The sequence below is a fragment of the Mauremys mutica genome, chromosome 16 (genome assembly GCF_020497125.1).
Source record: "Mauremys mutica isolate MM-2020 ecotype Southern chromosome 16, ASM2049712v1, whole genome shotgun sequence".
NCBI classification, from domain to species: Eukaryota; Metazoa; Chordata; order Testudines; family Geoemydidae; genus Mauremys; species Mauremys mutica.
The window spans coordinates 26,506,997-26,522,774 of record NC_059087.1 but is presented as its reverse complement, the minus strand read 5'-3'; the positions used below and the strand labels follow the sequence as shown (position 1 = coordinate 26,522,774).

General features: G+C 46.0%; 1 protein-coding gene and 1 long non-coding RNA gene across 3 annotated transcripts in view; one reads left to right on the top strand and one right to left on the bottom strand.

Annotated features, from left to right (window-relative positions):
* LOC123350768 overlaps positions 1-15,778 on the top strand; it is a 96,695-nt gene that overhangs the window by 75,802 nt on the left and 5,115 nt on the right. Inside the window, exon 3 of the long non-coding RNA XR_006573816.1 lies at positions 13,688-13,796. This is a non-coding gene — a long non-coding RNA (uncharacterized LOC123350768). The remainder of the gene's footprint in view (positions 1-13,687; positions 13,797-15,778) is intronic.
* The window catches only part of TBX5 (T-box transcription factor 5), a 42,632-nt gene continuing 38,943 nt past the window's right edge, over positions 12,090-15,778 (bottom strand). Inside the window, exon 7 of one of the 2 annotated variants that reach the window (XM_044989486.1) lies at positions 12,090-13,017. In XM_044989486.1, coding sequence (XP_044845421.1) covers positions 12,437-13,017 — 581 coding nt within the window. In that variant the 3' untranslated portion in view covers positions 12,090-12,436. The remainder of the gene's footprint in view (positions 13,018-15,778) is intronic. The other variant, XM_044989487.1, reaches the window with a different exon arrangement.

Below are 15,778 nucleotides of genomic sequence, written 5' to 3'. Positions count from 1 at the left end.
GTGACAAAGAAATGTTTCCTGACTTAATGTCAGTTTCACTTAATTGTTGTTGTTGTTTTTTTTAAAAAAAACCACTAAATGTTCACTTTGATATTTTTGAAATGACATGTTTTTATTTTTCTATTAGAAATGACCTTTTCTTTAAAAAATTTCCTTCAACTGTATTTTTTAAATAAAAACTCGAAATTGAAGTGAAACATTTTGTTTGACCCAAAACACTTTTTTTTTTTTTTACTTTTTTGTTTGCCAAAAATTTGAATTTAAAAATTAAAAAAATCATTTCAGGTTGACCCAAAAGATAAGGATATTTATATTGATCAATATTGGCACCGATAGCTTTCCTCTTTTTCGGGACTGTCAGCAACCTGATAAATCAGTTTTTTGCACAGCTTTAATTAAAATGCAGACACAATTTTGGAGGGTGACACACCAGTGAAAAGGGAGCCAGGCTGAGACCTGGCTGAATATTTGGGACATCATGAAATGATAATGATCGTAGAACCATAGGGCAGGAAGGGACCTAAAGAATTCATCAATCCAGGCCTCTGCGTTGAGGCAGGACCAAGCAAACCTAGCCCATGATGCTGATGATTGCTGTTGTTGCTTTTGAAGTAGTGCCTGGTAATGCCACCTGAGGGGAGGCGCTAGGTGCTGTACAAACACATAGCAAGAGACAATTCCTTCCCCAAAGATCTTATAGTCTAAAGCCATGATCCTACAAATGGGTAAGTCTTTCCAGAGAGTGTAAGGGGAAACAGAATGAGCAGAGGAGACCTGGGTAGTTATAATAAGTATTATGTGTCAGCCACATGCAGGAATAAGAAGGTAAAAATGACAGGAGTTGTGAATGAGAATAAAAGCAGTGGCCTCGGTCAGACTGTATTAAGGACTTTACTATATGCTGGTGCAGGTTCCTCCCCCCCCTCCTCTCTAGTTTAGAGGCTGCCCCATTCCATTCAGAATTCAGACATTATTTTGCCTTCAGGCAGATTAAAAGTCATTTGTTAGGTCTTAAGCTGAGGCCAAACTTCCCCTGGCTTTTAACACGTTAGACACCCCTGAGTGAGAATAGCATAGAAACCCCATTCATAAAAGCCAGTTTCCTTCTCAGCATCATGTACCTGATTCTCACTCACGCATAGTTTATATTTATATGTATTTTATAGAGAGTAGAAATGGGTGTGTATATGGACAAATATATGTAATGTGGTGTGCATCTCTATCCAGCTATCTACCATGTTTTGCAAAGGTACAACATCTCAATCGTCATGGGGGCAACCCATGGTACCATTTCTACAACGGTAGCTCTAAAGCAGGGGCGGCTCCAGGCCTCAGCACGCCAAGCACGTGCTTGGGGTGGCATGTCGTGGGGGGGCGCTCTGCCGGTCGCCGGGAGGGCGGCAGGTGGCTCCGGTGGACCTCCAGCAGGAGTGCCTGCGGGAAGTCCACCAAAGCCGTGGGACCTGCGGGAGGTCCACCGGAGCCGCCTGCCGCCCCCCGGCGACCGGCAGAGCGCCCCTCGCGGCATGCCGCCCTGCTTGGGGCGGCGAAATGTCTAGAGTTGCCCCTGTCTACAGAAATGGGCTAATGCTTCAGGGGCGGGAGCATGTTCGTAAGTATGGTGAGCAATAGAAGGATCATGCTTTAATCTCTAGACTGGTGCAAATATTCTGATCCAACTCATACTGACCTAATGTCTTGGTGTGAGAGGAAACGTACTGACAGGCCTGGATTAACCAATGCACACTTAGTGCCCTTGGAAAAGGCCCCCTTATTGGGGGGGGCCCTGGCCACCAGACTTGTGTCGGTGGTGTTGCGACCTTGCACATGGGGTCGCAGGGTTTAGCCTGGCTACCCCTACATTGTGATGGGGGAGGGGGCTGACTGCACCAAATCTGAGTGAATTTGGGGATCCCCCAATTTCCATAGTACTCAGGTCCCCAAAAGGATTTAATCCATCACTGCATGTTGACATGAGCCATAATTATCTTAGTGACAGGAAACCCTAGTAAGTTCCCTACAGCTTTTGGGGTTGATCTCTAATGGGAATGACATCCTGAGAGTAATGCAAACATTAAGGACAGGGAGTTAGAATAAAATATTAAACACTGAGACCCAGCTCCTCAAAGGTATTTAGAGGCCTAACTCTCATCGATTGCAATGGAACTAGGTGTCTAAATGCCTTTGAGGATCTGGTCCTGAATGTCCAGCTTGTGTAGGATCATGTCGGACCCACAGAACCCAATTCTGTGCTGACCTACACTCCCTGCAACTCGTCTTACTTCAGTTGGGCTGCAGGCCAGGTATGGCCTTAAAACTCTTTTAACATCATTGATTGTGATACAGTTCAGGATATGCGCACGTACAGGATGGAGTTAGAAGAAGCACGCAGCATTGGCCTAACGCTGCTCTCCCTGAACTCCCAGGCAGTTTATTGAGTGGGAGCAGAGATAAGCCAGCGCTGTGTACTTATGAAAGTCCCAACCACAGTTCCTGCAGAATAAAAGACGGTTGCCAACTCTTAAATTTTGTTGCAAGTCTGGCAATATTTGACGTTTTCTGTAAATCCCCAGCTCCTGGAGGCAAGTGATTACATGAGAATCTCAGCTTTCATTTTTAACAAAGCAAGTATTTAGCCCTCGAGGTTGCAGAAAAAAGATTGAAAACATGAAGTAAGTGACCTCTAAATGTTAAAAAAAAACCAGAAAGCAAAACAAATAAATAAATTAGAAAAAAAAACCCACACACAGACAAACAATCAATTTTTTTTTAATATCAGAATTTTTAAGTCTATCTCATAAATTTGGGCTGGGTGGTGGGGGTGACTCGTGATTTTTGAATGCTTACAGTAGGCAATCCTGCACTACTACTTTTACAACTCCGATACCTCCATAGCTGTAATATCCATAAACCAAATCTTGAAGTCCTTACTCAGGCAAAATTCCCTATGAAAATCCATGGAAGATTAGACTGCTTAAGAATTCAGGCTTTATCCCCATGTGCCTAACTGCCAGGAAATGCACAGCGCCTGGCCATTCCCCATTTTTTATACATAAATTCCCAGACCTCAGGGGACAATGCATTTCAAGGGGATTATTGCATGACTGAGATGGTCAAAAAGTCAGTCTGCCTTAGCTTTGTGCCTTGTGCTAACACTGAAAGCATGCTATAATCCCCCCAACATGCACAGTCCGCTCGCCTGCCTCATTCACTACAGATAAGGCAACGCACCATACAGCAGCAAATAAAAGCATTTACAATATACATTTGTCTCGCATGAGTTCTAAAAAATCAAGAAACCCAGCCCGTCCCTTGGGCACCTGGGCTGAGAGTTCTGGGCCAAATGAAACCCTGACACAACTAATCTGTGTATAACTGGAGCGGGGCTCGTTTAAACGAAAACTGTCACTTCAGTGTATATGGTGAGTGCCACTTTATATCAGTGTTTTCTGTGAAAAGAAAAGGAGTTTTTGTTGCTAGATTAAGGAATACATATTTCTGGAATAAATTTACCTCCATACCAAAGCTGTAACAAAGAGTTTTTGCTGTCTAGCTATCATCACAGAGAGCAGAATTTAGTGATATATTCAAAACGAAATCCCAAGACACATGGCACTCACCTGGTTTCTAATTTCCTTACAAATTCAATGCACAATCCATTTTTCAGGAGGTTGCTGGCATTCCTGAGCTTTTCGAGGGAACTTCGGTTTAGTTTTCAGCCAGCTTCATTCACAATCTCCCTTCAAAGCCAAAAGGAACTCAGGCATTTTTGACTGAGTTATTTGGGGTTACTCGAGTCTGAAACTTGAAGCAGTTCTCAGCGGGTGTGAAAAGATGGGGCTCAGAACTGAAGGACACATTCAGATTAGCCTCAGTGAACCAAAAACACTCAACTCTAGGTAAATGCTGTGCATGAGAGGGCGTGTGACTAAGCCTAGGCGTGTGGTGGTCCTGAGTTCCAATCCTAGTTCTTCTATTCAGCCACTCTGGCTCTGGATAAGTCATTCCACTTCTCCGCATCAGTTTCCCCATTTGTAAAATAAGAATCAGAATGTCCATGTCTTCCACAAGCGATGGTGTAGCTAATGCTTTAAGTCTTTAATTCCAATTGAAATTATTGAGAGGATCAGGTGTTTAGCACCTTCAGGTATCTGAAGTTGGGCACCACACAAACTGAAACCCCCCATTAATGAGCACCTTGGAAAATGAAAGCTATGTATGGTAGATGCTAACTGTTATGATGTTATGATCTGGAATGATAAAGGCTCCATTTCTAAAAGCTGCTTAAGCACCGGAGTAGTCCCATTTAAGTTAAAGTTAACCATGTTTAGGGCCCTACCAAATTCCATGGTCCATTTTGGTCAATTTCAGAGTCATACGATTTTAAAAATCGTAAATTTCATGATTTCAGCTATTTAAATCTGAAATTTCACAGTGTTGTAATTGTAGGGGTCCTGACCAAACAAGGTGTGTGTGGGGGGGGGGGGGGTCCGCAAGATTATTTTACGGGGGGCTGTGGTATTGCCGCCCTTACTTCTGCCCTGCTGCTGGCGGGGCGCTGCCTTCAGAGCTGGGTGCCCTCTCTGACTGCCCAGCTCTGAAGGCGACGCAGAAGTAAGGGTGGCAATGCTGCGACCCCCCTAAAATAACCTTGCAGCCCCTTAGGGTGACCAGATGACAAGAACAAAATATCGGGACACATTTGGGGGGCAGCCACAGGCTCAGCCCACCCCACTGGAGCCATGGGGGAAGGGGGATACAAAGCCTGAGGAAGCCGCAGGTCGGGGGCGCACGGCCCTGGCTCTGGGCGCAGCCCCTCCGCGGGTTGGGGGCGCATGGCACACAACCCCGGCTCCTGCCTGCAGTCCTGCCACAAGCCACAGGCACAGAGCCCCAGCCGCAGCCCCGCCACTTACCTGGGGGATGGTTCCCACCCACTGGGAAGCACCTGGCAGGTTCCTCTGGCTTCTAAGGTCAGCGGCGGCCAGTGGGGTCTCCACTCCACATGCTGTGCCTGCCACAAGCACTGGCTCCAGCTGCCATTGGCTGGAAGCTGTGGGGGCAGGACTTACTTGGGGGCATGAGTAGCACACAGCACCCCAGGGTCAGGGGCAACCGAGGGGGGTCTGCACCCTGTCCGTGCCTGCAGTTCCCATTGGCCACGATGGAGCTAGTGCATGTGGTAAGTGCAGCACACAGACACACACACACACTGGCTGCCCCTGTGCCTAGGGGCCGCAGGGTCCTGCTGCCTCCCGTTTCCTGGGAGCCCCACTGCTGGGACCCCAGGTGTGCCCTCACTAGTGTACTCCTCCAGCCCCAAGCCAAAATATCAGGACAAATGGCATCCTGACCAGGACAAACAACTAAATATCAGGACAATCCCGATTTTATCAGAACGTCTGGTCACCCTACAGCCTCCCTGCAACTCCCTTTTGGGTAAGGAGCCCCAATTTGAGAAACGCTGGTCTCCCCCTTGAAATCTGTATAGAATAGGGTAAAAGCACATGAAAGATCAGATTTCATGGGGGGAGACCAGATTTCACGGCCCATGACACATTTTTCATGGTCGTGAATTTGGTGGGCCCTACCCACGTTGTTAAGTAGCTTGCTGATATGGAGCCAAACTCTGAAGTCGGCTCAAACCACAACACAGTGTCCAAGTCCCCCCTCGAAATTTAGGGATGTTCAGATCTAGCTCTGAACCCATCTTTCTAAAGGGTCAGATTGCAACACAAAATCCAAACAATCCTAGAGTTTAGGGAAGTTCAAATTTGGACCCAAGTTCAGATTTCAATTTCATGACTGGTCCATAGGTCTATAGCAGATCCCAGCATCCCTGAACTTTGGGAAAGTCCAGAAACAAACTCCGTGACCCAGGACTGTCTGTATATAGAATCAGTATTGCCAAACCCAAACATTTAAAACTCAGGAGTCAGCCACCCTTCACCCTCTCACCTCCCACCAAAACATGAGATAGGTTTAAAAATCACAAGATTTTTTTTTAAATAATTTATCAGGGTGCTCTTTATTTGACTTCTGGTTTTCAGCACTCAGGTTGCATTTTCAGGCTTTATTCCACAGTCATGAAGGCTAGAAATGTATTTTCTTTAGAGAAAAAGAGCAGCTGAGATTCTCACCTTATCACAGGCTTCCGGGAGCTGGGTCTTTAAGTAAAATGCCAAATATCCTGAGACTTGCGATGAAATAGTGAGAGTCGGCAACGCTGAGAGAGAGAACTCCAGCGTTTTGCATTCCATCGAGGACAAGTGCAAGATGTCTTGCTTTTGTGTTCACTGCAGAAGTGAAATAAAGAAAGTCACTCGTGTTCTTAGAGCTGCCACCTCCAGCAGGTTGCCCAGGGAAAGGAGACCTGCACCACAACTACGGAGCTGTAGCTATTGGCATTTGACGTTTGAAAGGAGGTTGGTGTAAGCAAACAAAGAGCCCTGTGTGTGCCCCCTCTGTACCTCCGCAGTCCCTTCAGGCAGAAATTGTGCGATACACAGGGAATATTTTAGCCCAGGAAGGCAGCTGAAAAAACAGAAGGCTCACAACCACAGCTTGGGCAAGGTTTAAAGACACATTTTTCCAGTTACAGGGTAGAGCAGAATGCATGTATTGATCAAGATTAACATAGAAAGCGCTGGTTTATACCCAGTGGTAATGCACCAGGTTCATTTCCCAGCTGCTCACTTGTGCAGATTGCGCACTCCAAAAATGCCAGCAAAGGGGACAGTGTTGTGGTGAAGGGTGCAGGGCTTGGAGTCCGGAGTCCTGGGTTTTATGTTTGGTTGTGATGCTGACATACTGTGACCTTGATTGAGCCATTGAACTTCTCTGTGCCTAGGGTCTTCATCTGTAAATTGGAGTGATACCCTCCTTCAAGGGGATGGGCCAGGCGTGGCTCTGTTCTCATCTTTGATATCTGGAACCGATGGGCCATTGAAAACGATGGATTAGATTCAAAAGGGTGAAACCCAGCTCCCAGTGTATTTCAGTGGGAACTGGGAATCTAATGCTCTGAGGACCCTTTGCAAGTTCCAGCTTTAATCATTTTCAATATGGTGTGTGCTAGGGTTGGGCTTGAGACCATCAAATTCATTCCACTGTGGCCTGAACCAGCTTGGAAGCCAGTCCAGGTTTGCAAGGCTCAGGGGTGAGCCCTCTGCACTGTCTAGGTCACTACTTCACTTCCACTTTTGTCTAGTTTTATTTATGCCATTCATTTCCCCCCATCTCCACCTTACTCTATATAAAGCCAGCGTTGGCCTGTCTGATCTCTTCTCAGAGACCTTAACCCCCATTTGGCAAATTATAGAACCCCCATTTGGGCTGGAATGGCCATCTGCTGGGGCATCTAGTCTGTCCCCTGCCCCAAAGCAGGATGAGTTTCATTATGCCCAAGAATCCCCAGTTGCAGAATATCTAATCTAGCCTTGGAGATGATGATTCCCACATCCTCCTTTGGCTGCTTTTTTCAATGGCCTAAATTGTTCCTCTGCAGATTTTCCTAACATTTACTATAAAACATCCCTGCTGTAGTTTAAGCCCTTCAAGAATATAAATCAAGGGAGATTTAGGGGAATCAGTAATAAAATATGGCAACATAAGAGAAACTGTCCATATATTTAAAGATCCACGTAGCAGTGTTAGGCCATGTCTGCACTTACAAGCTAACAGCAGCACCACTGTAAGAGTGCTCATGTAGCTGCATGATGCCGACGGGAGAGAACGTTCCCATCGACATCATAAAACCAGCTCAACGAGCAGCGGTAGCTATGTCGGCGGGTGAGCGTCTTGTGCCGACATAGTGCTGTGCACGTAAGTGCTTATGCCAGCAAAAGTTATGTCGCTACAGGGGAGTGGGTTTTGCACACCCATGAGCAACAAAAGTTTTGCTGACGTAAGTGCTAGTGCAGGCATGGCCTTAGTCTCAGCCGGGAGGGCATTAAGTATGAAAACTATGGCCTGCGGCCAGATTTGCAAAGGAACTTAGTCACCGAATGGCCTCTTTAGCTATCTTAGTTCAACGTTTCGGTGCCACAGGCATTCACAAAACCACCATTCAGCTGCTGCCGAACCCTGAAGGGGCCTAAATCCCCATACGTGCTTAACTTTCTGCCGGGAGCCATGCACCAAGCTGCCTAAGTCCTGATCCATCCCACAGTTACCATGCTGCTTGGCACCTGAGCTTATGCCTAAACCCTGATGGGATTCTCAAGCGAGGCATCCCCTCATCTATCCCTCCTGCAAGGCCCGATCCTGTACATATTCCCAGAGCACGCCCTCCCCACTCGTATGCCACCACCCTAACCACCAGGGACAATCTCACATTCTCTGGCCTAATGAATATTTAACACAAAGTGGGACATAGTTTCAACAGGAACACACACACACACACACACACACACACACTCTCTCTCTCTCTCTCTCTCTCTCTCCCTCCCTCCTGGCGGTTCGGGCACTTCCGTGCAATATGGGAGATGAGGGTTCAAGCCCCTGCTCCAAATCAGGCAAGAGAGGGATTTGCGAACAGGTCTCCTGCCTCCCCGGTGGATAGTCTAACCACTGGGTTCTTGTTTGTAATGAGGAGGGGTCTCTCTGTGGTGTTTTTGCAAGAAAGGACTGAGCTGGCTTAGGCGCCTAATTCCAAGAAGGGGATTCTGGTGGACGTGGGCACTTTCTTTTGGCCTGTCAGTCAGGCACCTGAGGCCTAGATCAATGGGCGTTGGGTGCTTATGTATCTTTGAGGATCTGGGCACTTGCCCCTTTCCTCTGCGTTTTGCTCCTGGCTAGCGCAGGTAGCTCAATGCTCAGCTTGTGGCTTCTGGGAATCCCTTTCTTAGGCAAAGTGCCCAGGGCCCTAACTCTGGGATCTGAATACCACGGGGCAGCAGGGCACTATGGGAGTTAGACGTCGAAATGCTCTGTCCCCTTTGGGAATCTAGCGTTTTTCCTTAAGGAGGGGCAGTAGGCCAAGAGCCAGCAGATCCGAGAGACCTTCCTGGCTCTGAAGCAAGCTCTGCGCCCTTGAGCAACTCAAGCCACCTCTTCTTTCCTGTCCCACCATTGGCTGTCTTGGCCATTTAGATTGCAAGCTCCTTGGGGCAGAGGCCGTCTCTCTCTCCCTGTGTTTTGTACAGTACCTAGCACAAGCAGGCCCTGATTTTGATTGTGGCCTCTGGGAGTTACCATAATTCAAATAAATAATACATAAGGCACTGTCGCCACCTCTGTCTCAACTTCCCAGGATCCAGGAAGGGATTTCAGTTTATTCCATTAAGCAAAACAAGGATAAAATTAGTCACATCAAAAGCGTAAGACCTCTCTTCTGAAGCATGAGAAATAATTGACCAATGTGGGTTTATTTTCCCTAATGCTCTTTAAGATGCAATTTAATTAGTAATTTATCTTGGACTATCTAGGTGCTGAGTATTCTGGAGGTCTAGCACAGGTTTTATGAAGTAGTATAAAAATTTAGTAATTCCCATGGGTAGATTTACTGCTATGAAGAAGACCAGCAAAGGCCTTTGTGTATAACTTTAAATCCCATCAAGCCCTCAGAAGAAGGTTCAAGTGATCAATAGGTCTTGTTTTGTCCCTCTGTGCCTGGGCCAATTTTTGTGAGTAAAAAGGACTCAGAGAGGCGCAACTACAGGACTGAGGCCTAGGAATGTGCATCGCTGGGAGTCCATTCCAGGTGAACACAGCAATCCAGTTCAGGCTCTTTTCCAAGGAGTCAGAGGCTCAGTGGGCCTTCTTCCATTGAAGTTAAAGGGAGCTTTTCCACTGCTGTTAATAGGAGCAGAATGAGACCATATAGGTTAGAGATGGAGAAGAACTTTTAGGTCATTTCAGTCCATCTCCACTGAGGGAGGCATTTCCAGTTTTCTCCTTCCAATATATTTTCTAGTGCTAGTTTACATCTCATTTAAGAGGTGGTGCTTCTGCCATTTCTTCAGTGAGACCATGCTGCAGCCTAATAAACCTCGCTGGGCCAAATTCTGCCAACTTTACTCATTCTGAGCAGCACCTGATTCCAGGACTCCTCCTGCAGACTTCAGTAGACTATTTGCAGAGTAAAGCTGGTGGAATCTAGCCTCTGGCCGGCTACCCACCACTAGCCCTCCACCAGTGTGATGCTAAGGGCAGGTCTACACTACGGGGGAAAATCGATCTAAGATACGCAACTTCAGCTACGTGAATAACGTAGCTGAAGTCGAAGTATCTTAGATCGAATTACCTACTGTCCTCACGGCGCGGGATCGATGTCCGCTGCACCCCATGTCGACTCCGCTACCGCCGTTCGGGTTGGTGAAGTTCCGGAGTCAACAGGAGCACGTTCGGGGATCGATATATCGCGTCTAGATGTGATGCGATATATCGATCCCCGAGAAATCGATTGCTACCCGCCGATACGGTGGGTAGTGAAGACGTACTCTAAGGGTAGATTATAGGTTGGATATTGAATGGGAAGAAGGAAGAACATGAAGAAGGATAAGCAAAATAAAAGAATATTAAACCAAACATCACTTGTTATTAAAACCCCTTTTATATTTTGGAAGGAAGCACGGTTTTGTGCTTCAGACATAGAAATGGAACTTGAAAGCTCTGGGTTAAATTCCTGGCTAAACCTCAGACTCCTTCTGTGACCCAGTACAAGTTACTTAACCTCTCTATGCCTCAGGTTCCCATTCTGCAAAATGGGGATGAATATTTCCTTTGTACCACCCTGTGCCTGTTTAGACTGTAGGCTCTTTGGGGCAGGAAGTGTCTTTTACTATATGTATGTGCAACAAAATGGTGTCTCAATCTCTTCCAGAGCCTCTAGATGATAGCAAAATACAAATACATAATAATAATTTAGCTTGTGGTTGTTTGCTAGAAAGAACAGAAAATGGGTGTCTGGGTACCTTATATTCATAGCACCTGGTATTTATTAGACATAAATTGGCACACAAGAATATGGTACAACTAGTTAGGTAGGGATTTTTTTTTCCTTAGCAACATAGATGTGGTCACATTTCTATAGACAGTCCCACATACACACACACACACACACACACATTCACCCACATCCTCATTCCCCTTCATAATCACGTATACCCTGTTCTCTTAGTTAGGGTCACTTTTTTTATATATATATATAGAGAGAGAGAGAGAGAGAGCACAGTGTGCAGGGGTGGGGAAGAAAAGAAACCATACTTGAATTCGAGTATCAATAAAATAAAAAACTCTCAACCAGCTGTGTTGCTGGTTTTATTACCTGTTATTACTTATTAGCACTCCTGTTTATAAATAAATAGTACCAGTAAAATATTACATCTGAAGAACCCTGCAATAAAAGTTTTTATTTATACACATTTTCTGCTTCCCTCTGTTTGCTGCACTTTTAAAACATGTTTTGGTCAGTGTCTCATTTAACATATGTGAAATAGTGTGCTTTTTGCTTTTCTTTCTTTGATCTTTGAAGAAAAATAAAGACTGAAAAGAAAGAGATGAGTTTACACATTTACATTTTCACCATTCTTTAAGAATGCAGGTTTTTTTAATTTCTTTTGCTGTCTGCAACTCCCTGGTTGGCTCAAGGCCTTGGTTTCTTGTTGCTGTTACGAGTTCTCCTGAAGACCAACCTGGCTTTCAAGTTTTTAAGCTATCCCAGGACGTAGGGGTTAAAAAAGAGACAGTCGGTTAAAGAGGCAGAAAGAGAGATGTGGAGGGAAGAAGAAAGAGAGAAATACAGAGCCCAGCTTGGCAAGGAAATTATTTTACTAGACTGCTTCTTCTGGAGACAAATTTCAGGCATGTCGCATTTATATTTAAACATAGCACAATGCAGTGAGTAATTGCAATTATGAAACAACACATGGCAGAGGTAGATACCTACTTTTCTGATTTGTGGGGGTGTCATTTGTTTTTGTTTTAAAAAAAATAACACACACTGAAATCCACCCTTTTTAGGCCTCTTTAAAAAGGGACAGTGTCTTTTTTGAGATAATTGCAAGAATATATATATATTATTATTATTTATTATATAACAATGTCAACATAAAAAAAAAAGTAACATCCTAGTTGTTTTCGTCCAAGCACTCTAATTGTGTTAAAGGCAGCAGGAGTTGTGTGTTCACTTGAAAACCAGAAGGAATAAGGGCACAAGTTTTGTGCAGCAATAACACAAATTCTGTGCAAGTGTGTCTGGAGAAGGGAATGGCGGTGGGGAGTGTGCTGTTTTGTCGATTTTCTTTTGGAACAAAATAATAGAAAAAAGTCACAATGAGTTACTATTTAATCTGTGGTTTCAAACAGCTGATCGGATCAGTGTCCATCTCTCGAGTGCTAACTGTGAACATTCAGTTAAAGGAGTCTTGCAGAATATTCTTGTTAGTTTTCAATTTTTCATGGCTAGATTTCTTGCATTTCCCTTATTGCCTTGTTAGCTGTTCTCGCTCCACTCTGGCACCATGCCCACCCCATGAACAGAGTGGTACTGGTGAGGTGAAAGGGTTCTGGGCACCCCATGGGAATAAAGGAATTCTGCTGGCTGTATGCTGGGAGGAGACTGGATGCCCGTTTGAGGTCCACACTGCCGGATGATGGGCTGGTGAGAGACAGATGTTTGGTGCTGGAACATGCTGTGTGTGTCCCCTATTTGTGGTGATGTGTGATTGGCCACACCAGTGAGACGGGGCATAAGAGGACCAGAGGTGAAATGGGCAGAGAAATGCTGGTAGGGTAATCTGTCCATAGGCTGCATGGCAGTCACTGTGCAACTGCTGTAAGACGGCACGGTAGGCCACGTATTACAGCTAATGTCTTCCAGGCTGGGCACGGGCTCCGTGGGGGGAGCAGAGCTGGCATACATACAAGCTTGGCGCTGGGCAGATTCAGTCCTGTACGAGGTATTCAGTCCTTGCTGGGAGTAACTGGACCTGTAGAAGGGATCCTCGTCTGCTGGTGAGGTTTCCATGTAGGGTTTCTTGTACGGGTGCTCAGTGGTTGAACATTCCTCATCTGCTGAGAAATAAAATGCATAGTTATAAATAAGAACATGTTGCCCTGTGTTGAGCCTCCCATCCCAGGATCTTAAAGTGCTTTACAAGGATGGGTCAGTATCATCATTATCCCCGTTTTTTCAGAGGACAAGCTGAGGCACCGCAAGTTACACACAACTGGGTCAAATTCTGCTCTCAGATGCACTGCTGTAAAGCTGGAGCCATTCCATGGAGCTGACCCAGATTTACATTGGTAACATCAAAAACAGCATTTGGCCCCAGGTCTCCAGACCTGCCAGATCCCTATTTTGTATTCTAGAAAGGAAAACAGGCTACAAGATAACCAGAGAACAGAACAGAACAGAGAACCAGGACAGAATTTAGCAACAGGTAACAAAATTCTTTGCTATGTTAGGTTTTCCATATGAAGTGCCTACAGTTCACCTTAACCTTAGTCTCAGGGAAATCCTTTAGAACTAAGCATGGGAAATGGAAAATGTTCATTGTTAGGGTCCACGTTTATGTGTAGGTATGTGATGAGAGACAGTATGGTCCAATGGATAGTTCATTAGCCTAGGACTGGGACACCTGGCTTATATCACTTGGCTCTGCCACTGACCCCTTGTGTGACCCTTGGTAAGTCAACCAACATCTGTTTCCCTTCCCACCTTTTCTCTGTCTTCTCTGTTTAGACTGCAAGCCCTTTGATCCAGAGACCGTCTCTGCCTATGTGAATGTACAGTGCCTAGCACGATGGACTTCTGATCATCGCTGGGGCTTCTCGGTGCTATTGTAATCCAAGTAATACATAATGATATACTTCAGCTATAAATATGGAGCTTACTATAAACCCACCCTGGATTATATTACTGTTGCCTGATCGGAAACATCTAATTTCAGGGTTTACACCCCTAAATCAACTGTGACAAAAGCAAAAGCAGCTTTCACCGCTAAATCATAAAGAGCTTTCTCCAGGGCTGTCTTTGGTTTCTGCAGCATCAGTGGTTGAGTTCATAGCAGCAAGAGGAATAAGAGAAACAGCTGAGATGCAAATCTCAGAAGGAATACTCAAATAAATACGTATTTAGTCATAGATTGAAATCCTGGCTCCACTGAAACCAGGGGCAAAATTCCCATTGCTTTCTATGAGAGAGGATTTCACCCGTAGTTTTAATGCCAGATGGGACCACTGCGATGCTCTAGACTATGTCCTAGCCTGACTTTGGTTATAGAACCTCACTTAGTAATTGCTGCATCAAGCCTATAATGTCTGGTTGAGCCATAGCTGAGCTTTAGCATCTCTTCTGGAAAGACATCCATTCTTAAATTAAAGACTTCAAGTGATCGAGAACCCACCATGCTTTAAATAAAGTCTAGAAAATATCTAGAAAAGTGGACTTCTGACACTGAGTTTTCAGAGAAGGCTACAAACATGAGGGCTGGTCAAAAACTTTCCATCTAAATAGTTTATTGAAACCCCCGTTTTCTGTCAAAGGTCTGTTTGTGAAAAGTGTCTGCTTTTCACACACAAAAACTGAATTCTCATTGAAAAATGAAGCACCTCAGAGTAGAAAAGTTTGCAGGTTTTGGCTCAAAATTGAAAAAATTCTATTTGGAATTGTCCCCACAGTGCCTCACAGGAGTTGTATTTTGGGTTCCTCAGGACCCTATTTTCCTCCATGGCCTGGGTTACACAGCAAGACTACATTTCCTATGATGTAGAGTGGCCAGAGACTCCCTTGATCCACTGCAGTGGCCCAGCAGGAGGGGGAGACCATGGTGCATCATGGGAGTTGTAATCTGGCCTGATATCCAGTTCCATAGAGGAGAATCAGGGCATGAGGCTCTCAAACTGCAACTCCCATGAGGAACGACAGCAACATTTTTTCAAATAAAAATGTTCAGTTTTTGGCCAAAAAATTTGGGGGTTGGATTTTTTTTTGCCAGAAAGTCAAAATTGTCATGAGGATGGGGGGAGGGGGAGAAGGGAAGAGAAGGGGCAGGAATGAACATTGTCAGACCAGTTGTAGTGAAGAGCGAACATGCAAAGATGCGAGTACCCACCAAAATATGTGTGCACACATATTACCTTCAAAATGCATGTGCAACTATCAGGGGCGGCTCTAGCAATTTGGCCGCCCCAAGCAGTCATGCGTGCGGGAGGTGCACCGGAGCTGGGGGACCAGCGGACCTCCCGCAGGCATGACTGCGGAGGATCCGCTGGTCCCGCGGCTCCAGTGGACCTCCCGCAGCTGAGGAGGGTTTGCTGGTCCAGCGGCTCCGGTGGAGTATCCGCAGGCATGTCTGCGGGAGGTCCACCCGAGCTGCGGGACCAGCGCACCCTCCGCAGTCATGCCTGCGGGAGGTCCACTGTCCCGCGGCTCCGGTGGACCTCCCGCAGGCATGACTGCGGAAGGTCCGCTGGACCCGCCTGCCGCCCTCCAGGGAAAATGCCGCCCCACGCGCACGCTTGGCGCGCTGGGTTCTGGAGCCGGCCCTGGCAACTATCATCTCTGCAAGTGTGTGCTCTCCTGCAAATACAAGTCTGCTCATAATGTGCCTGCAAAAATCCCCAGGCACCCTGGGTGCCTGCAAAACGTAGTATTTGCATGTGCTGTCAGACTACATCTCCCATGATGCACCATGGGCTCCCCTCTTGCTGAGCCACCACAGTGCTTCATGGGAATCCCTGGCCATGCTACATTGTGGCCGATGTTCTCTTGCCAGAGTACCAAGCCCACATTGAAAAATGGGGACATGCAGAAAAAATGCAAATCTAGGAT